Source organism: Herpailurus yagouaroundi, unplaced genomic scaffold (genome assembly GCF_014898765.1).
Source record: "Herpailurus yagouaroundi ecotype Mexico unplaced genomic scaffold, PumYag 140, whole genome shotgun sequence".
In the NCBI taxonomy this organism is placed as follows: domain Eukaryota; kingdom Metazoa; phylum Chordata; class Mammalia; order Carnivora; family Felidae; genus Herpailurus; species Herpailurus yagouaroundi.
In genome coordinates, this window is record NW_024412395.1 from 93816295 (window position 1) to 93837970 (window position 21676).

The window sequence follows — 21676 nt, forward strand, 5'->3', positions numbered from 1 at the left end:
TTTATTAAGAGCTACCAAATCAATCCGCTGTCTGGGATTCCCCTGGAGACAAGCTGAGACCGCGAGACTCTAGTTTTGGGAACTTCTAGTTTCGGAAAGTTCTCGTTTTGGAAACTTTAAGACCTGGTGTTTGGCTAAACTTTTGTGGGCACGGAGGACTACAATTCCCAGGCTGCATCGCTCCAGTCCCGTCCCGCCCACGTCGGTGCGTGTCCTCTAATTCCCGCCAGGCTCGTGGCCCAAACTACAGGTCCCGGAAGACCTTGCGGCACCGGTCCCCATCACCCACTTCATCACTCCCACTTTATGAAGCGTAACTGCGGCCGCGTTGCCTGCTGGGAAGCGAAGTTCTGCGGTGACCTCTCACCCTCCAGGCCCAAGCGCGGCAGTAAGGTGGGCGAACTGGCGGCGCTGGAATACCCGCTCTTAGCCGCCCACCGGGAAGGGTACTCTAGCTCGAGAGGGATCTGGAGAAACCCCTGGGTTCGGGGAGGCCTCAAACGTGGCTCGTGTTCAGTGCCTCTACGGGTGAGAAGGCGGACGAGACCAAATGCCAGCCTGGAAGAGGGAGTCGGCCACGGGGAAGGATAGATCCAAGCGGAGATAATAGGGGTGGGAGTGGGGCGTGGCGCTCTGTTATTGCCCGGCTGCGGGAGGCGCGCCCACAGAATGGGGTGGAGCAGGGGGCCCCAGCCGAGGGGCGGCGAGGTGTGAATATGAGGGTGGGGATGGCTTCAGGACTTGGGGGCTGTTTAGTGGGGTTTCTTCGTCCCCTGGCCTCGCCTCCCGTGGCTAGTGAAGGCAGTCAGCGCACCCGGCTTGGGCCTGGAGATCTTGGGGGTTCAGGAGAGCCCTGGTTGGAAAGTTAGGAGCGTGTTACCCAGGGAGCCTGAGGGCTTCAGCTCTGACCTGGGAACAAAGCCTTTGCCATATCCTTCCTAACTGCTGGTGGTTAGAGGAAGTGAAAGGTCTTGGGGGGTACCATGGAAACTCCATGTGATGCAGAGCTGTGCCCAGGAGAGTCTTAGCAGCAAGGAAAGCTTTAAACCCCTTCAGAGGCGGAACAGCGCTGCTGGATTCCATCCTCAGGTCGTCATTGTAAACACTCGTGGATGGAGGTCTGGTCTGAACCAAGCCAAAGAAATTGGTGTCCAGCTCCTTGGTTCTAGAATACTGTAAAAGATTGTATTGTTCATAGAAAAATGTCCAAGTTAATAAACTGAAAAAGAAAACCAGGACATGAAAAAGTCTATGTAACGATCCTTTTCTGTAATACATAAATGTTTCTGCTGAATATGTGGCATGCATCTACGGATAGGAATAGAAAAAAATCACTCTAAGCTACTCTAAACCACTAACAGTGCTTATTGATGGGTGGTGACATTACAGACTAATTTTACTCTTTTCTGTACATCTTTTTGTAGCATCTGAGTTTGTACAAGGAGCCTGCATTACTTTTTTTTTTTTTGCTGATTTTTCCAAGCGTCATGGTTGCTCTAACCAGGGCCAACTACTTGTGGCTTTCACCTGGCCACCTGCAGATTGGTTTGCCAGGAAGGATGACAGGATTGAATTCAAGGGGGTGAGTTTAGTGTGCAGTCTGTATGAGGCTAATCCTGCCTTCCTTCTTTATTTCTTCCAGATTGGCCAGAGTCTGTGTTCACAAGTGACACACCATGGTATGTGGCTGTTTTGGTCTATGTCAGTCTAATCCATGATCACTTCTGGTTTGAAGTGTCACCCTTTTCATTATCTGAAAGATCTAGGTTGCACTGCATAACTTCCTTGGGATCTGATAACTCACATTGGCTGGGGGAGATGAGAGGGAGAAAAATATTGCAGCAAAATTACTATTTTAGCTTTGGATTCGATCTTACCTTGCTTTTTGCTTTTTTGTCAGGATCTTTGTTTTAGTGTATGCTACCCACTCTCCCTGTGTGTGTGTGTGTGTGTTTAATTATAAAAGAAACTTTAACATATCCCTTGATTGTACTCCTTGTGCATTTCCTGGGACAAAAGCTTGTGAAAATAAAGGTAGGAGCATGGCAAATATGTTTGATGTTTATTTCAATATTGTTTTTCCTTCCTCAGCTTTTGCCAAGTTTCTGATTGAAGAGTGACAATCCTTGCATAAGCATTTCCCTGTTAAAATGTCCTTGCCTCTCACAGAGGAGCAGAGGAAAAAAATTGAAGAGAATCGACAGAAGGCTCTGGCCCGTAGAGCTGAGAAATTATTAGCGGAACAGCATCAGCGCGCAGGCTCCGGCTCCTCCATTGCCACCAGCTCTTCCCAGTCCAAGCAGGGTCTGCCCCCCAATCTCCCCAGGGAGCCTCCTAAGCCGGTGAGCCATGGTGTCCTTTTCAAACAACAGAATCTCAGCAGTTCATCCACTGGTGACCAAAGACCTGCTAGTCCCCACCATTTTCATCTAAGCACTCCACAGCAGGCAAAGGGGAGCGGGAAGATACAAGAAGATGTGCCCACAGCCTGCCTGAGCCACAGCCCACCGAGTCAAATGACTGCCACCAGGGTCTCTCCTCCCTTGGCAAAAAGTCCTCCAGGGGCCCCCACTCAACAGCTGTTGTGTTATCAGTCAGGTCAGGCTTCACACGAGACCAAATCCACACCCTTTGCTAACACAGCTCGTGAGCCTTTGGCCAAAGCAAAGAGTTTCCAGAAGACACCGGCTTCTTCCTTTGGACAGCCACACAGGGACCCTGGATTAGACGCCAAGGCAGAGAGGCCCTCCACCTCGGGGCAGAACATTTCTGACAGCCGCTGTGGTTCAGGGAGTGCGACAGCCAGGCCAGAAGGAAGGCTCCCACAGAAATCGGGGGCCTCGTTCCACAAAGCAGTAAGCTCGCAGCAGGGAGCATGCATAAGGAGTGGGGATCGTTTCCAGGTGAAGATCGGGTATAATGCACACCTCATTGCAGTCTTTAAGAGTCTGCCCAGCAGAAGTTACGGTAATGAGCCTTCGGTCTTGTTCTTCTGATGTTTTTTCCTATTTTTAGAGTCTCTTTTAATCTGACAGGTTCTCATAAATACGAAGAGAGCGCATTGGCACATTCTGTCCGTCCAGTTGTTAAAAATTTTTGTTTTTGTTCATGTTTCCTTTTGTAATAGACATCCCTCCAAACAGCTGTCAAACTTGGGGGCTGCCACAGGGCCGTATGGAGAATGGATGAATATTCACTGAGAGGCCAGGTCCCCTGCCGGGTACTTTATTTGTGCTGTAGCACTTAAGCATGACAACCATTTTTTGCGATAGATGAATGTTATTTCCATTTTAAAGGCCATAGAACTGGCTCAGTAAGGGGAAGTAACATGCTGGCATTGGTTCTTCTGGAAGAGCAGAGCCGGGATGTGGTTGGTGCTGCAGCAGCCCAGAGAGCATGCTCCTTCTCACTGTGCTCTGCCTGACTCTACTGGGTCTCGGAGAACTTGGCTTCTAGTTCCACCTCTGTCCTTCTCCCTCTTAGGTGAGGCCATAACGTGCCAGGGCCTGACTTGAGTTCCTCTATAGAGAGTAGAAACACTGTCCGCGCTTGTGTTTGCTTTTGGTCCTCTGCAGGGATTTTGTACATTGGTCGGGGCTCTCACTCAACTGTTTTGAACTCAGTACTCATTCGTTAAGCAAGCTTTTACTGAATGTCTAAGTACAACTTATAACGACAGTCATCAACGTCCTTGTGAGCAAACCAAGTACTTCTGTTTCCTTTCAGATCCTGCCACCAAGATGTGGAACTTCAGCATGACCGACTACAGTGCCCTAAGTAAGTGGGCGTGTCATTGCCTGGCATGCAGGGAGAGACTGGCACTAAACAGCTCCCAGAGTAGCAGATGTGGTCCAGCTCATGGTCCAGATGGCATTTAGGACACTCCCGCAGTGTTCTCCTGCCTTCTCACTAACGGCCAGCCTCGGGTGAAGGTCCCCATATGAACAAAAGCTAGCATTGAAAGGAGCTGCTACACAGCAGGTTTTTCTAAGCTTCCTATACAGGCATACCTCAGAGATTTTGCAGGTTTGGTTCCAGACCTCCGCAGTAAAGCAAATGTCACAATAAAGTGACTCAGGCGAAGGTTTTGGTTTCCCAGTGCATATAAAAGTTATGTTTACACCATACCGCAGTCTGTTAAGTATGTAGTGGCATGTCTAAAGACAAAGTCTAAGTACAAACCTTAATTAAAAAATACTTTATTGCTGGGCACCTGGGTGGCTCAATCACTTCAGCATTTATCAGACCCTTGATTTCGGCTCAGGTCATGATCTCAAAGTTAGTGAGATTGAGCCCCATGTTGGGCTGTATGCTGGCTGCTTGGAGTCTGCTTGGGATTCTCTCTCTCCCTCCCTCTCTTCCCCGGCTTGTGTGCTTGCTCTTCCTCTCTCTCTCAAAATAAATGAGTCAGCGTAAAAAAATACTTTGTTGCTAAAAAATGGTAATTATCATCTGAGCTTTCAGCAAGTTGTAATCACTGGTCACAAATCCCTATAACAAATATAATAATAATGAAAGAGTTTGAAATATTGCAAGAATTCCCAAAACGTGACAAAGAGGGAGTGAGCAAATTACTGTTGGAACGATGGCACTGACACCTTTGCTCGATGCGGGGTCGCCACAGAACTTCAACTTCTCAAAACGATATTTGCGAAGTACAGTAAAGCAAAGAGCAATCAGACGAGGTATGCCTGTATACGCCGCGTCTTCTGTTTCTCATAACAACCGTTTTACAGATAATCTGGGAAAACTGAGGCCCAGAGAGGGTAAGTAACTAAAATAGGATCACACAGCCAGTGAGTTGCACAACTGGGATTCAGACCCACACAGTCTGACTTCAGAGTGCACGTTCCCACTGGAGTGCTGGCTCCAGCTACGACAGGAAGCTGGCTGCCCCGAGAGTAACGGCTCGGCAAACAGCACCCATCCTCGCAACGCTACGTGGCTAGTTAACCTGAGCGCTCAGGCTCCAGCGGATACCGTTAACCCAGCCTGGCCCGTTGTCAGAGTCCCCGGATGCCCCACTCTGTCTTCTCACGTTTTGTTGACTCTTACACCAAGGTTTTCATCACCTTGGTGCCCGGAGCCTACATCTCTGCCTGTGCGTCAGCCCTGGAGGTTCTGTTCTCCCATTTTCGTCCTCTCTTTTCTCAGCCATTTCTATGCTCCCTTTTTCCCCACCCGGCTCAGATGGGGAAAAGGTGAGGCCTGTCGAGGTCACTTCTCTGCGGGTTTGGGGCATGAGGTAGAATTGTCTGGAGCCACCAGTCGTTTCTGGGCGTGAGGGGTGATGGGACGGCCCCCTGCAGAATTTCCTGTGTCTCTCTTTGGAGTCCCACCTCTTTAAATGTATGGCGTCAGGTGATAGCCCTTTCTTTGGTAGCTGCTGGTGATGTTTTTTGGGGGGAGGGCTCACTTCTACTGTTATTTTAATCCATTTGTTAGGTCTTGGGAGGGGGAGAGCCAGTACTCTGGGTTAAGATTGCAGGTTTCAACACCTGGTTTTCTCATTTTTGCTCAGTTTAGATCAGTGAGTTCCACTGTCATGGGTTTGTTTTACTGTCTTTTTACTCCTTTCTCACAACGCATGGTGACTTGGATGACTTCTGCTTTTGCAAATTCATTTCGGTTTTCCGTGTGATATGGTTGCTTTTTGTAACGCCCCACATCTTTTTTAAAAACTGGTTATTGGGTGGCTCAGTTGATTGAGAATCCCGCTTCGGCTCAGGTCGTGATCTCGCAGTTTGTGGGATCGAGCCCTGCATCGGGCTCTGTGCTGACAGCTGACAGCCTGGAGCCTGTTTCGGATTCTCTCTCTCCCCCTCTCTCGGCCCCTGTCCTGCACACTGTCTCTCTCAAAACAAATAAATAAGCTTAAAAAGGAAACGGATTATTGGGCACAAAATTCTCCCTATTGCTTTTAGATGACTTTTACTGCTTATGAATAACTTCACTCCTCTCTACACCCTTACCAGCGTTTTGCCCAATTGACCCGCTGTCTGCTGAGATAGCCCTTGAACACTCGCGCAGTGACCGTGGACTTGTGTGTTCATCCTTGCTCTTTTTCCTCTTTGTTGAAGTACAGTTGACACACAGCGTTACGTCAGTTTCAGGTATACAGCATGGTGACTCAGCAGCTCTGTGTTACGCGGTGCTCAGCACGAGGACAGCCACCATCTGCCCTTGGTCTTTATTTTTCAGATAGGTTTACGATGTGTCTTCACAGTGGCTTATGCTTTTTATCAGTGTCGTGTGTAAAGACTGTTGGTCTTGCTGCCGACTTGCTCTAGGTGGACCTGTGGATTTTGTCTTTTTAACCCTGCCACATCTGCGTCATAGAACGCGTAGAAAGTATATCGTCGTGCAAGGAACAACTATTCCCCCATAGTCTCCCCACTCAGTTAGCCACTATTAGCATTTTGGTTCTGTGCCTTCCAGCCTTTTTTCTAGGCGTTAAAATGTACACACTTTATTTTTGTATTAACGGTGAACGTTAACCACTAACTCTGAGCTATGAAGAGGCAGGTGTCCATTACCGGACCACTCTGACCTCTAAAAAAATGATTTCATTCGGTTAAACTTAATATTGGCTTTTTGTATGTCTGTCTTTTCTAAAATTTCTTACTAAAAACAATTAATGGTCATATAACATTCCGTGGTATAAATGTGCCACAAGTTGCTTAAATCATTTCCTTTTTATTTCATTTGTATCCGCTCTGGGTTTTTCCAGTGTTAAAGCTGTAAGAAATACCTGTATCCGTTAATCTCTGTATTTTCAGTTGTCAGTTTGGATAGATTCCTGGAAGTGGAATCATTATCAGTGTTTAGGACTCTTCCTAGATAATACCAAACTGTTTTCCAAAAGGTTTTATTCCCAACTAGCAATGCAGATATCTGTTTGTGTGTTTTTTTAAGTTTATTTATTTTGAGAGAGAGAGCACGAGAGCCGGGGAGGGGCAGAGAGAGAGAGAGAGAGAGAGAGAGAGAGAGAGAGAGAGAATCCCGAACAGCGTGGAGCCGGATGCAGGGCTTGAACTACAAATTGCGAGATCATGACCTGAGCTGAAATCAAGAGTCAGATGCTCAACCTTCTGAGCCACCCAGGCGCTTTTTTTTTTTTTTTAATCTTGCAAATTTGATGAGTAAAAATGGCTTTTTATTTCTCTGATTATATGTGACGTCGAACACTTCTCCAGATGTTAGTCATTTCTCCCCTCTTTTGAGTTCGTTAGTGAGCTCTACTCACATTTCTTGCAAAAATCTTTATTTGGTAGTTTTGCCTTTCAATTCCATTTGGTTTTTTCGACAGTTTAGTTTTATATAGTCAAATATGTTAATCTATAAGATGCATCCGTAACAGATAAAATAAGGCTTGCAACTGCGTTTTTGGACTGATGGTTCTGTGTCTCTTTCCCTGGTTCTCCAAGCGGTAGCAAAGCAGTGACTTGGGGGTCGGGTGAAGGGCATGATTTCTGGGTGTTGACCTTAGTGGCTTCTGTGACACAGCAACAGAAGTTCTCTAATAAGGTCACACATCTTGGTGAGATCCCTCCTCCCCCTGTTCATTTGTGCGTTTTTTAGTTTGAACACTTAAGGAGCAGAAGTTCCATTCAGTAACCCTGCAGTTCCCAATGCCCCAGTGAAAGCACGCTCGCAAGCCTTCCTAATCTAACCAAGCTTTTTCTCGAGTCCCATCCCTGCCCTTCTCCTTTGCCTGTCCGAGCACCCCCAGGGTGCTGTGAAAGTCATCCACCTTGTCACATATGTCCTTTTCTTCCGCAGTGAAAGCAGCCCAGAGCCTCCCCTCCGTCACCCTGCAGCCTTTGGAAGAGGCCGAGGACAGCAGGGAGTTGCCCTCTGCTGGTGGTGTAGTCCAGGCCTGTCTGCCTTCAGCTCCCTCCCTTGCCTTTGTCAAAGGGCGTTGCGTGCTCATCTCCCGGGCCCGCTTTGAGGCAGACATCGGCTACTCTGAACATCTGACTGCACTGTTTAAGCAGATGGATTCCAGAAATTATGGCAAGTACTTGGCTTCCGCCTGATTCCCAGGATGCATGGTGGTCCGTGTTCTCACACAGGTTGTTTTTCTCTGTTTGAATATTCAGAAGTGATTTTTGTCCTAGGAGAGCTCAAAAAATAGGCATATGCCATAAAAATAAATGCCCTGGGGTAGACGGAGTCAGTGGTTGTCCAACTTGAGTGTGCATCCAAACCACCTGGGGGGCTTGGTGACACAGATTGCCAGGCCCCGCTCCCAGAATAAACACTGATGCCTGGTTCCCAGCTGCAGATACTGATTTAACTGTTGCGAGGTGGGGCCTGGGCATTGGTATTTGTAAAAGTCTAATAATCAGCCAGAATTGAACACCACTGGCCAAAGCATAGCAGTTGTGCTTTAGTTTTTGTGAAGCTCTTCAAAAGGTGCCCCATGAGAACACGGGGCAGAAGTTAGTTTTAAGAATTCTGCACTACCGGGTTTCATTCTCAGCTTGGGCTTTTATGTGGCTGTTATGGATCAATATTTCCCATCCTTGATACGGTTTTAGTCTTTTCCGTAGGTGAGTATGAAAGCAAACCTTTGAAACCTCATGCCTTTGAGACATCATGTTTAGGCAATCTTATGGAAGAAGCCTCTATAGAATTACTTGCTCAGTGAGCTTTCATCAGGGTTTGGGGCTCCTTCCGGAGAAGGGTGATGCTAGCCATTACTGTTTTATTCCTTGGGTGGATCGAGTTTTTTAACTCACAAGGGCCGCCTGCTGAGTGGGATTTGGGTGAGATGTGCCGGGGCCTGTCCTGAGACCAGATGAGCCACGGACACGAGGGCCAGGGTTCTTTGCCTTCCGGGCTCCCTTGGATTTTCGACTTCAGTTTGGAGTAGGCTGCCCTTAAAAGGCCAGTACAGAAGGCCTGTGTGTATTCCACAAAGAGTGACCTTTGAAATCACACCAAATAGATACGGTCTGCTGTTTTGGAAATGTGAACAGCTAAAATATTGGCACCCAGTCCTGCCCACGCTCAGACATCTAGAAACCGTGAGTGGATTTTTTTTTTTTTTTTTTTTTTTTTTTGCCGTCACTGCTATTCACAGACTTCCCCGTTTGCTGCTCTGCCAGTGTCCGGGTCAAGCTGTTGTCACGAAGAGTGTCCTGTACTATTCCCACGGCGGGAGTAGCCTGTCTGCCTTTGGTCTGTCAGATTACACCGGGGCCACCTTGCTTTTTGTTCAGAAACTGACTCACTATGTTTATGCAGCTTGTTCCCTAACCACCTTGCTTTCTCCGTTGGTCATACAGAGAAGAGTTCATGTCCCCCGTCCAGAAGGCATTTATCTGCAACTATGTAGCTTTCATGATTTTCTCAGAAGGTAGCTCGGTAGGGGAGCGTCTCTAAGAACTTAGCTACGGTTGGGTAGTGAGACACTCCCCTTCTTGGTTAGTACTATGTGTGGTGTGTACTATGCCAATCAGTGGATGGCATCATACTAATAACAACAATAATAATTTATAGTTGCTAGCTTTCTTTTGAGTGCTTATTGTTTGCCAGGCACAGTTTCATAAGCATTTAATACTTAAATCTCATGTAATCCTCCTGAAAATCCTGTGAGGCAGGAGCTGTAGTGTCCTCATTTTTCAGGTGTGGAAACTGAGGTACAGCGGTGTTACATAATTTTCCCAAGGTCACACAGCTAGGAAGCGGCAGAACTGGGATTTGAACTGGTGTTTGACCACTCTGACCCCGGTACCCAGCTTATAGGGTAGTGAGGTGCATGTGAACCTCTTGATACTATGCCTGGCTTAAAGTAAGCACCGGATAAGTGTAAGCTACTGTAATTATCCCCATCTTGGAAATTCAGGGCCTTTCTGACCTGTCAGGCCATGCCCGGTCACGTATCACCGTAGGACCCTTTATCACCCCCTTAACAACGCAGTATTATTGCCACATCGGTTTGTCTTTCCTCCCTGAATTCTGTGAAAGCCACGAGGGCAGGTGCTCCTAGCCTCTGTGTCCCCACTGGCGGGCACAGGACCAGCCACCTCATCCTGGCTTCCTAGAGATTTATGAAACCAGGGAATGAACGAATAAGTGTAATGACGTCGCAGAAGGGCAGGCTGTCACGTTGGCTTGTGTGTTTCTTATCATTGCAGATGCCAAGACCAGGAGGTGGAGCTTTCTCTTGGAAGAGCACAATAAATTAAGTGAGATGCCTGCCTTGCTTGTTTCATATCATGCTGTTGTTAAGCTTTAATTATCTGCCTTAAATTTAACATATTTTTAAAGAGCACCCCCCCCACCCCCATCCCCTGCCTGTGGTAAGTTCACCTGCTTGTGCCCAGGACATGTGAAGGTGAAGATGGTCCCAGGCAGCCACACCCCGTCTGCTGAGATGGTGGCTTTGGGGTAGCTCGGGCAAACACAGGACCTCTTCTTCCATCCGAGTGCGGCCGTGCTAGTCAAGTTCCTGAGGCCCGTGCAACTTCCCACCTATCGTAGAAGTGTTATATGTGGACTTTGGGAATCAGTTGAGCTGGGTTTGCTTTGTGTAGATGGAAGCCACTATAGATTCCCTCTAAGAAAGGCTCTCGGTTTGCTACGAGAACCAGATGATCAATGAAGGTTGCAGGGTCTAGGTGGCTGTGGGCTTTGTAGCACGCGTAGCATTTAATAAGCCCTTGGAAACTGACTAAGGGAAGGGATGTGTGTACAGCTATCAGTATAAGAAGGAGAAGGCAGTTGGGCTTACCATTTTTCCTCTCTGTGCTTTGCATGGGTCGGGCAGTAAATTCTAGTGTCCCTGAGAAAGGGGGAACGTGGGCATAGCTCAGCCTGCCCTGGAACGCCATCTGTCACCCATCTTCCAAGCTGCACACTTCTGCAGTGGGTCTGTGGCTGGCGCCACTTAGGTTCCTCCTGCTTGGCCCCCTGAGGACTTGCTGGGCCTCCGAGCCAGTGCTGGTCCCAGTCAGGCCAGGAGAGACATGATCCAGGGGGCAGCTCTGAGTCATTGGCCATCTTGGCCACCAGCCCAGGACTTTCAGCAAGAGGGAGAAGCTGGGTTTCTTCTCTCTGTCTCCTCCTCAAGCGACTGACTAGGTGACATCAGGTAGAGAATTCAACATTCTGGGTCTCCTCTGTCCTTTCAGTGAAAAAAAGGGGTCTTTACTCTGTTTCTATCCTACTGACAGAAGTTAAATAGAAGAGAAGTGTTTCTGATTCCTTGTGGAAGGACTTGCAGCAAACCCAAGGTTAAGTGTGACTGTGACGGGGTCCTTATTTAGCACCAGCAAACACTGGCTGACATGGCGACGGTGACCGACGTTGAGCTGAGGCCCTGTGGCTGCGGCTTTCTGGAACTTGTGGTTCAGAGGGAACTATTTGGCCAAAGCTAAATTTTTGATAAGCAGTAGGAGTGAGTGTTTCCCTCTTGCCCCTTTGTTTTTCAACCGCAGGAAGGCATATAATTATGTTAGCTATAAAGGCTTTGATTTTTACGGACCAACACGAAGCAGGAAATGTACGGCCTTAGCGGAGGAATGTAATGGAAAACCATGTCTCGTGACTCCTGTAACATTATATAATGGTTCCAAATCTTGTGTGTGCCGTAGACTCTTTGAAATACCTGAGGAACACGATGGATTCTTCACCCAGAAAAATGCACATCCTGGCCACACGTGAAATTTTGCATTTCACGTTAATAATTCCGCAGATCTTAAGAATTATAGTGTTAGGGCTCAGATTGCTGTGTTACATGCTATCTTGTCATTACAGCGACTGGTGGAAGAGAAGACTGATTCTACACATTTCATAGATTGCAAAAATCTTGGACCCAGAGAAAGGAGGAAACCGTTGTCTTCCTCATTGGGAGTGTTGTAGGCTTACAATCAGGCCAGTGACAGAAGTCAGACCAGGCTGGTGATCTTGAGGTTGTAGCGTGACCTGTTTGGAAATGTAGATGCCAGCACCGTGAATAAGAGGCTGAGGAGACAAGGCTCTTCAGAATACCCCAGTTTAGCTCCCATTTTGTTGACAGACTGCAGACCTGGGCCTCTCCTCCACCCCCAGCCCTTGTTCCTCCTGTGTGAAGTTAGGTTCCTGGCCCTGAGCTACCGAGCGTGTGCATTTGAAACTCATTAAGAAATGACAGTAAGACCTCCTGAGTGCATGAATGCTTATTGATGACATGTGACAGTTATTTTCTCCAGATAACAGTGAATCTAAGAGCTTTCCTTCTCCCTCTTTTCTAAGTGACTTGAGGCCTTTCGCCCACAGTGAAATTGGCATAAGGCCTTTTGTTTTCGCCCGGCTGTCACAGTCCAGAAGGGCTCTGCATCCCCCTCACTGATCTTGTCTTGTCAGCTGCTATTTGAAAACACTAACATCTCTCTGCTGTGTGGCTCAGTAGCATTCTGCCGAAGAGCAATTTTAGAGAAACGATTTCTAGATGACTCATGAAGCCAGACAGCACATTCCTGTCATCTTCCAGCACCTGGAAAGGACATTAGTGACTTGGGGGGCTGTCTCAGAAACTTACCCACTTGGCTGAACCAGCAGCGTAGGACCATGGAGGCAGTAGCTGGTGGGAGACCGAGTGGAGGTTGCTTTTTCCTCTTGAACGGCTGGGAGAACATAATGCTTACAAAGCACCACATTTCACACCGGCCGGGTCGTCATCCTTTTCTTAGCTTCCATCAGGTATTTGAGCACCAGCGGTCACCAGGATTAAAATAAAAATGGTTTCTGAAAGCACACGGAGTGCTCAGTCTCCTGAAGTGTGCACAAATCAGCATGTGCAGATTTAATTTGGAGGCATAAAATGTATTTCTCTGTCAGTAGGGGAAGTCTCTTTTATATTAAAGCCATCAACCTTACCTAATTTCTTATCATGGTGATTCTGTTCATGCAAACGGTTTCCAGAAATAACTGGTACGTACATTTAGTGAGAGATGGAAATGGATTTAAATATATTGAGACTACAGAGCAATTTAAGGTAGCAGTCAGATGGCTCAGCCCTCCCTCTTGAGATCAATACTTACAATGGTAGCCATTTGATGGTGTGGCAGAAGACTTGGAGCACCTCGTGAGGATATTAAGAAAAGACGTGACCATGTGGCACACAGAACCAACAACCTTAGAATTTCCAGTACAACTGGGTAGAAATGAAATACACCCAGTTTCTTATTTGGTTCCCTTTACCAGGTTCCTGAAGACAGTTAGCCCCTTGGTGGGTTACTGTGAGTCCCAAGGTGCCCGTGAGAAGGGAAAGGACGAAGAGCAACAGAAGATCCGCAGACAGGAGTTACTCTTCTAATTAGATTTTTCAAAGGACAATGATAAAAGGGAAGGCCATCTCGAAAGCCTCAACCCATAGGACAGCAGGCTGTGATTAGTAGATTGCTGATAATTCCTCCACCAGTGACGTCTAGGTCTGTCATCTTTGGTGTTTAACTTGTCTCTCTCCCACCCCCAGAATTATCTGTTTTGTTTGTGCCCCTGGTTTATTCTTTTTCTGTTTCTCTCTTAAATAAAGGAGCTTCTTTTTCTTCCCTCTTAATTTTAAAATCGGGTGAGGCTAAATTCTTTCAAAAAGCAAAACCATTAAAATTAATTTCCTTTCGTTTCTTGTAGGTCCCAAGTAATTTTTCCCACTTGGGGTAATGGCTCTGACTGGAAGGAGAGATTTCCCTGTCCGTTATATAGGGGTCTGGAACCAGCACACTTGGAAGGAAAGTAAAGACCCCTAAATACAAGCTTTAATTGAAATAGTCAGAGTAATAGTCACCCTTAGGAACGGTTTAGACTCTGAACTTGGCAGAGGTTGGTAAACTTTTTTTGTAAAGGACCAGATAGTAAATATTTTAGGCGTTGTGGGCTATATGGTCTCCCATCTACTTGATTTTGTCATTGTGGCAAGCAGGCAGACAGTTGTCATGGCTATGTTCCAGTAACACTTTATCTACAAAAGCAGACAGTAGGCTGGTTTGGCCCGCAGGTCTAAGCTTGCCAACCTACTTTAGAGGTGCTCTCAGGTCACCTCCAAACCAAGGAACTTGGTCGTCTGCTTCACCATTGACGTCACTGCTGTGAAGCTCACCTCTCTCAAGGGGAGATCGGTATTCTGTCTTACGGAAAGGGTCTCAAGTGTGCAGGGCCATTTGTATTTTTATAAGTTGGTGGACTCAGCGTGACTCTGCCTTTTGTCATTGCTATTGTTGTTGTTTATAAATAGCCCTACTGTCCTCCTGATCTTTCTTGGAAACACCTAACAGCTTCTCTGCACAGAGCACAGTGCTTCCTTGCCTATCAACAGCAGATAACTTAGAGTTCTCAATTTCCCAAATATCAAAACCCAAATAAAACAAGAAGAGGGGTGCCTGGGTGGCTCAGTCAGTTAAGCGTCTGACTCTTGATTTCGACTTAGGTCATGATCTCACAGTTCATGAGTTTGAGCCTTGCGTCAGGCTCTGCCCTAACAGAGCGGAGCCTACTTGGAATTCTCTCTGTCTCTGTCTCTGTCTCTGTCTCTCTGCCCATCCCCTGCTCTCGCGCTTTCTCTCTCTAGATAAATAAATAAACTTAAAAAAAAAAAATGAGGAGAATGGAAATGACAAGATTTATTCATTCTATATCTTGCTTTTTCATGGGTCTTTCCGGGCTGATTTTTAAGAATGTGGGTCCTTATTTATTTGAGTGGGGATACTGAGAGAATTGTTTTAAATTACTTTAGGTTAAAAAAAAAAAAAAAAAGAGTCACAGAAACATCTGCAATTCTTCCGAGTGTCCGTGTAGTGTAGAAAGTCAATTTGGCATCAGTGACCGCCCTCTTATTTGCAGAAACTAGGTGATCGAGAGGGAAAACCGGTTCTGTAGCCTTATGGACTTGCTCAGGATGTGACTGTCATCCTGCAGGTTTGTCTCCAGTTGCGTTTTTGGGAAAACGGCATGTGCCAGAATTCCAGCCACCGAGCTCTGTGGTTTGGAGCGCCCTCCCTGTCCTTAGCTCTCGTGGGCGTTAGCGCTTCCATTCACATCCTTCTGTGCTCCCTTCTAGTTGCACAGGTGCGCTGCCTTCCACAAGTTCAGCTGGATCCTCTGCCCAAGACGCTCACCCTGGCTTTCGCGTCACAGCTGGAGAAGACGTCTCCATGTGTCCCAGAAACCATCCCTGAGGCAGACCTTTCTGGAGTGGACTCCGAGCTCGTGTCCAGTCTGCTGCCCTTCCAGAGAGTGGGAGTCAAGTAGGTTCTGGGTCTTCTTGCTTGGACTCCATCACTTAGTACAAACGGGGTTCAGATGCTGCTTCTCTTAGGAACACTCATCTTTCGCGCACATCCAGGAGCAGCTAGGCATTAAACAGCCAGGTGTGCGGTCAGCAAAGCCTGATTATAACCATTGGTTGCAAATTCTATGAGTTGATCAGGACTCTGGATTCCAGGCGTGCAGATACCCAACGAGGAGAGAGATTTCTCAGTGCGTGGAGTAGACAACCAAGGGTCTCCAAAGATCCCATCACACCTCCCTGTCTCACTCTCGGCTCGGCTCTCTCCTCAGTTTGCTTTGTTCTCAGCCAGGTGCTCCTCAGGTGTGGTGGCCAGGGCTGCCTCGCACTTCTGGCTTGCACCCGTCAGCTCAGCAACCCAGCGGAAGCACCTCTTTTCTGGTGGGCCTGACACTGAAGGGTCTGAAATCTGGTGCCGATGCCAGGACCAGTCGCCGTGCCCTGGGGGCTGGGGAGTCTTGTTGGTGAGAATGGATGACAGGCCCTGGAGCCAGCTGGTAGGGCCTGCCCCACCTGAGTTACTTGGATTGAGCGGAAGGTGGTTTTCCAAAAGAAAGTCAGGGTGTTCTTATTATAGACAGAAAAAAAAGATAAGCCCACATCGTGACCTGTCCTGTGTTCTAGAGCTGCTTGGGAGGACCAAATGGCAGGATTGAACTGGCCTTCTAGTGAAGAGAATGGAGGTCATAGAGAGGAAAAAGGCAGTCCTCATGGCCATCCAGAAGACAGCAGGAGCTACCTCTGCCATTCGGTGGTGTGGCTGGGGATATAGCCCCGTGCAGGGGAAGAGAGGAAATCGTGGCGCTGGCAAACAGGACGGCCTGTCCACACGCAGTCCACTCATGGGGTTTTGGCAAACGCGTGGCCACTGTCCCTGACGGGATTTTGGTCTGTGATTTGGGCCCAGTCCCGCCTCCCTGCATTCCCACGGCCCCAGCTCTGCTCACACCCTTTCCCTCGTTTTTTCCCTCCACTTCCATCTGTCACGGATAACACGCTCTGCACAGCTCCGTCTTGCTTGAGAGCCTGCCCACCCCCACCCCTGGGCAGCATCTGTCTTCAGTATCCCAGTTCTCCTGGGCTCCGTGAGAGACCGGGGCCCACGTGGCACCTGCCGGCCCGGCCAGTTAACCTCGTCACCGCCGAGGGGTGTGATGCGCCTGAACGGGAGCCTGGCCGGCAGCTTCCACCTTTTTCACTATGGCTCTGAAACTGCTGAACCGAAAGGCTAATGAAACTGCTAAAGCTGCACTTGCAGCCTTTCTTCAGAGCTCCCCAGTTAAATCCAGATTTTAACTTGCATTCTCTGAAGAGGAGGAATTTGGTGTTGAGGGAACAGGGCTGTCGGTTCCATGTTGTTTTGTAAGAACTGCGGTGAGAGCTCCCTTAATCGTATGGAGCAAAGTCTCCTAGATAGGTACCAGCTTCCTCTAATATCTGAATGGTCCCTTTTAACAGATGAGGGAGTCGAGACCCAGCAAGTCATGTGCCCGAGGTCACTCAGCTTCCAAGAGTTTTCCAAGAGAGCACCCATGTTTTGTGACGACATCGTGGCATGTTTTCTGTTAGGCTGCGCTCCCGTTGTGGCCGCAGCACAAGGTCCTCCGTGCTCTGTTGCTCACCTGCCCCTGTCCGCCCTGGCCATCGGTTGTGTAAATCAAAAAGTAAGGGAGAAAATGAGTCTTTTCACACTTACCTCCCCACCTGGTCCGTGTGGAGAGTTGATCCTGGAAACAGTCTAGAAGATTTCTCTAAGGCCAGTGTGCCAAGGAGAGGCTGGGTCTGTTGGACAAGTGAGGCGACAGTGTGCTGGGCTCCCTTCCTTGTCACTGAAGGTATATGGTGGTCATGGCCCTGGGGATGAAGGGGGGGGGGGGGGCCCCCCCCCCCCCCCCCCCCGCTGGGCCGCTGTGGCCTCTGGGCGATGAGGACAGTGCCGTCACATGCCATGAGTAGTAGTCCACCCAGCTTGCCCCCCGCGGATGCGCTGCTCACTTCTCTGTCTTTGCTGAGCACTGGCTTCCCCAGGGCAGCAACGCTACTTTCTGGCAACTCAAAAGGCCCCTTGCCAGGCATACCCGCTGCTGACCACGGGGGCTACACGCTGCCTTGGCTGTGAGAAGGAAAGAAAAAGAGCTAGTTGATGGGCTTATTATCAGGTTTCTGAGCAAATGATCAGTTTTCCAGGAATTCACAGGAAAGAGGGCTGCTGTTTGGAGCAGGAGACCAGACATCTGGCACTTGGGATCCATTTCGCTTTTCACTGATTCATCTTGTGAGCCAAGCAAGTCATTTTTCTTCTGTTCGTCTTGATTATTTTTTCCTTTTTGAGGAGTAGCAGTTACAAGAGAAACACTTCCTCAGCACTTAGGATGGATGGTGGCAGGCACTGTTTTCAGTGCTTTAGACAGTAGCTCTGTCAAAGCCCGGCAACGGCCTCTGGGGTGGGTCCTTTCATGCCCGTCTCACTGAGAGACGGCTGAAGTGTGAGGAGATTGGGTAACTGGCGTGAAGGTACCCAGCTGTGAAGCGGTGGAACCGGGTGGCCCCCCAGGCCAGTCTGGCCCCCCGGACGCTGGAACGCGCCCCGATGCACACAGCGTCAGCAGGGGTTGTCACACTGGAGGGAGGAGGGGCTGCGGCAGCTCCTGGTGGACAAGCTGCTGAGGCTGCTGCTCCCTGATAGACACCCTGGCTCCATCCTCCCCACGGCCTGTCCTCCTCTTCTCCAGTGTCCTGTCTCTGCCGGCTCCTTCCCTTTGCCCCGTGCATAAACGTCCTCTCTGACCTTGAGAAAGCCTAATTTCAATTCCATCGTCTCTTCTTCCTTTCCCTTCTAGGCAGACCTTTCACGTGAGAGGCGTCCCTCCTGGCCCCTCTTTAGGGGCTGGTTCCCAGGATCCTCCTGACCACTCCCCCAGGTCTCGCCTGCACTGGGCTGAGGGGCCGCCTGTCCTGGAAATTTTCTCCCTTGGCTTCCATGATGCGCTTATCCTCTAGAGCCCCTCTCTGCCTTTTGACCCCCATTTCACATTTTCCCTATTTTGACTCTTCAGTGTTATCGTTGATTATACTGTCCCCTAATTGGCTCCCGCCTTCCCTGTCCAGGGAGCAGGTCTGTAGCGAGCAGGGCCCATGTTCCCTCGTGTGGTGGCCCACACCGGGTGGTGCACGTCCCATTACGTGGTTAGCTAACAGCCCTGACACTAACAGTGCCACACCACTGTCCTTCCCGCATCTGCTTTCAGTTTTGCCATAGCGAAAAGAGGCCGTCTGCTGCTTGCTGACGACATGGGCCTGGGGAAGACCATTCAAGCCATCTGTATCGCGGCCTTTTATCGGAAGGAGTGGCCGCTCCTGGTGGTGGTGCCGTCTTCGGTGCGCTTCACGTGGGAGCAGGTCAGTTCCCTTTGTGTTGTGATTCTAACACCGAAGCGTCCTTGGTCCTTGGTGTTAAAGCAGTCGAGTAGCAGTTGGGGACAGGGCCCGGGAGCTTTCAAGATCCTGTCTCAGCTGAGGGAGGAAGGAAGAGGAGATGGCCTTCTGAGGCCAGGCTTATGGTTTTTCTGAATTAGAATCAGGTTGTACCTTTCCAAAGCTAGCCAAGGAGCCATGAGCTCAGACGTGGATGCGTTGCCTCAGTCTGGCAGCAGACTCTTCCCCAGTACGTCCTGTGCCCCTGCCGGTAACACCTTTCACCTGCACCACACTTCAGCTCAAAATGGTTACCTCCTCATCCCGAGGCAGCCGTGTGCAGTGGACGCAGTAGATGTCAACCCCATTTGTGGATGACAAAACTGAATCTCAGTGAGGTGAAGCAGCGTGCTCACTGGTGATGGGAGCATTACAGGACCTTGAAGCCGCGTCTCCTGAGGTCAGAGTTCTTGCACCCTGCCGAAGGTGATGTGAGCAGGATGTCCGTGTCGACCGGGTACCATTATAGCCGAAGGAGCCGACACGAGCTTGTCTTCCATAAATCTAGGGATCAGAGTGCTTCCAGTAAAGGAAGAAACACCCAGACAAGCAAACTTGGTGGAGAATGAAGAGCTCATTGGTCATCAGTGGCTTTTCCCAGCTCTCTGCTACTCGTGGCAGCTGTCAGCCTCGTCACACGCCGGCTTCTGACTCAGCCCCACCGTGAGCCACTTGTGGAGAAGAGGCGACTCTGCCCGTAGCGCTCAGCCTGGTGCACAGACGTGCCCTTCCAGCTGAAGAGAAAGCAAAACTTTAAAAATGTGCATCGAAACAATACCTTTTTATCCCTGTCCCTATGACCTGAATCTGCCGCTGCCTCTAGAAACTAACAATTCAACACGTATTTATTTGCTGCATGTTAGATTCCCACAGCACCCTCAGAAATGCTGAAAGAAAGAACCAGGTGGTCACTTGGTTATGAGCAGAAGCGAAAGCAGAGAAAGAAGCAGCACTTGACATCACAGCAGTGTCAGCCCCGGGATGCCAGGGGAGCTCCCAGACACCAGCCGCTGACACGGAGGCTGCTGGGGGCCTCCCATTGGTTGCAGGCAGTGGCTTTGGCTAGAGATGGCAAGATTTCTGGAGAGAGCAGGTGATAAGTATTTTTGTCATTATCGGTGTCTTTGGTATATACCAGCATCTGGTAAGACTTCCTTTATAAAATTCCTCATTGAAAGAGTCACATTCTTTCCCTGCAGAAACCTGCCATCTAGTTAGAGATTGGAGGGATGGAATCCGCAGACCGCATAGTGACTGCTAATGATATTTGCATACTAAGGAAAGCAGTGTCCCGTTAGTAGAAAGTGAAGGAGTAGACGGGTAAGAGGGCAGTGGAGGTGTTTGCTGTTCATGGGCCCAAGGGTGCCAGCAAATGCAGAAGGGTGTGGAGAGAAAGGCACTGAGTTTGTTTCTCGGGGAGCGTTAACATTGTCCCTTGAGGGGGTGCTGTTGATGGGTCAGCTGGGGCCTCAGCTGACTGCTGCCGGCCGGGTCTCCCAGGCTCCATTCTCCCCTCTCATCCCCAGGCCTTCCTTCGGTGGCTGCCATCTCTGAGCCCAGACCGCATCAATGTCGTGGTGACCGGCAAGGACCGCCTGACAGCTGGCTTGGTCAACATTGTCAGCTTTGACCTTCTGAGCAAGTTAGAAAAACAGCTAAAAACCCCTTTTAAAGTTGTCATCATCGTAAGTGACTTGGCAAAGTCTTTAAGTACTTTCTCTCTGGGGAAACTTTCTCTTAAAAGCTCCAAGAACTTTGATGCCTGTGTTCTATGGGAGCCTCCCTCTGTTTCTAAGAGAATAGAAATCACTGTCTTTATTTTGTGGGAAACTGACATTTTATTCATCTCAAATAGCAGTCCTCAACCCTAGCTGCATATTAGAATCTCCTGGGGTGCTTTTTGAAAAGTGTCATTTACTGGGCCTGAACTAGGGGTTTGCAGCCCATCTCTCCAACACAAAGTCATGGACCGGGGCTGCTGGTGCGGACAACAAGGGCGTGTACCTTCATGTGGCGGCCTCTTGTCCGGGTGGCTTAGGCACACAGTCCAAACAGCTAATAAGGTTTTTTCCAGCCAGTATAAAGACCCTCCCTCCCTCCCCCACCTCAAAAAGTACAGTTGACCCTTGAACCACATGGGTTTGAATGCATGGACCCACTTATGGGCACATTTTTTTTGATAAGTTCAGTCCAGTACTGTCTTTTCTCTTCCTTATGATTTCCTTAATACTTTTTCTCTAGATTACTTTGTTGTAAGAATTCATCATATAATCCTGTACCATACTAAGTATGTGCTAATCGACTGTATGTTATCGGTAAGACTTCTGGATGAGTAAAGGTTTGGGGGAGTCCAAAGTAAACACTGACTTTTGACTTTATGAGGCAGGGGGCGGGAGGGGGCGGGGGCGGTTAATGCCCCTAATCCCTGTGTTGTTCGAGGGCCACCTATACTTTTTCCTCAGGTTTGTTGTTTTTTGAGTAGGCTTTTCTCACGTTCTGTGCACAGATGTGACAGCACATCTTTCAGTCACTGGCTTTCCTTGTTTACATGCTTCACGTACTCCGTAAGGAAAGTCTAGAGAGACCTGGTGCCGGCTACCTGTCAGAACCCCGTGTGTTCACATGGCTCACAACTAAAGATTTTGAAAAGGTGTGCAGTCCCCATCCCCCAACCAGGTAGCCACTAACAGACATGCAGGGCTGAAGACCGCAGCGGATGGTTTTCAATGGAAGCTTACCCTTGTTTATCCTCTTGGTGAAAGAGGGACACCCAGTGCCTCGGGACGATATGAAAGAGTCTTCTTTATTCAGACGTGTGAATTTTAAAGCCAGTGGTATTTTCCTGAATTCTCTGACAGTGGCTTCCCAAATCTTGATGCTCAAAATGTGTAGTGCATATCTCATCTAGAAGGAGAGAAAGGGATGAGT

At 48.8% G+C, this 21676-nt stretch overlaps 1 protein-coding gene across 6 annotated transcripts in view; it reads left to right on the plus strand.

The window, feature by feature from the left end:
* The first annotated feature begins 291 nt into the window (after positions 1-291).
* Positions 292-21676, plus strand: part of SMARCAL1 (SNF2 related chromatin remodeling annealing helicase 1) — a 54985-nt gene continuing 33600 nt past the window's right edge. The window contains exons 1-9 of one of the 6 annotated variants that reach the window (XM_040476191.1): positions 307-393; positions 1643-1679; positions 2092-2967; positions 3727-3777; positions 7783-8016; positions 10146-10196; positions 15047-15233; positions 18523-18673; positions 20275-20433. In XM_040476191.1, the coding sequence (XP_040332125.1) occupies positions 2151-2967; positions 3727-3777; positions 7783-8016; positions 10146-10196; positions 15047-15233; positions 18523-18673; positions 20275-20433 (1650 nt within the window). In that variant the 5' untranslated portion in view covers positions 307-393; positions 1643-1679; positions 2092-2150. Of the gene's footprint in view, positions 588-1503; positions 1583-1642; positions 1680-2091; positions 2968-3726; positions 3778-7782; positions 8017-10145; positions 10197-15046; positions 15234-18522; positions 18674-20274; positions 20434-21676 lie in introns of those variants that run through there. The other 5 variants (XM_040476190.1, XM_040476189.1, XM_040476192.1 and 2 more) reach the window with 5 other exon arrangements.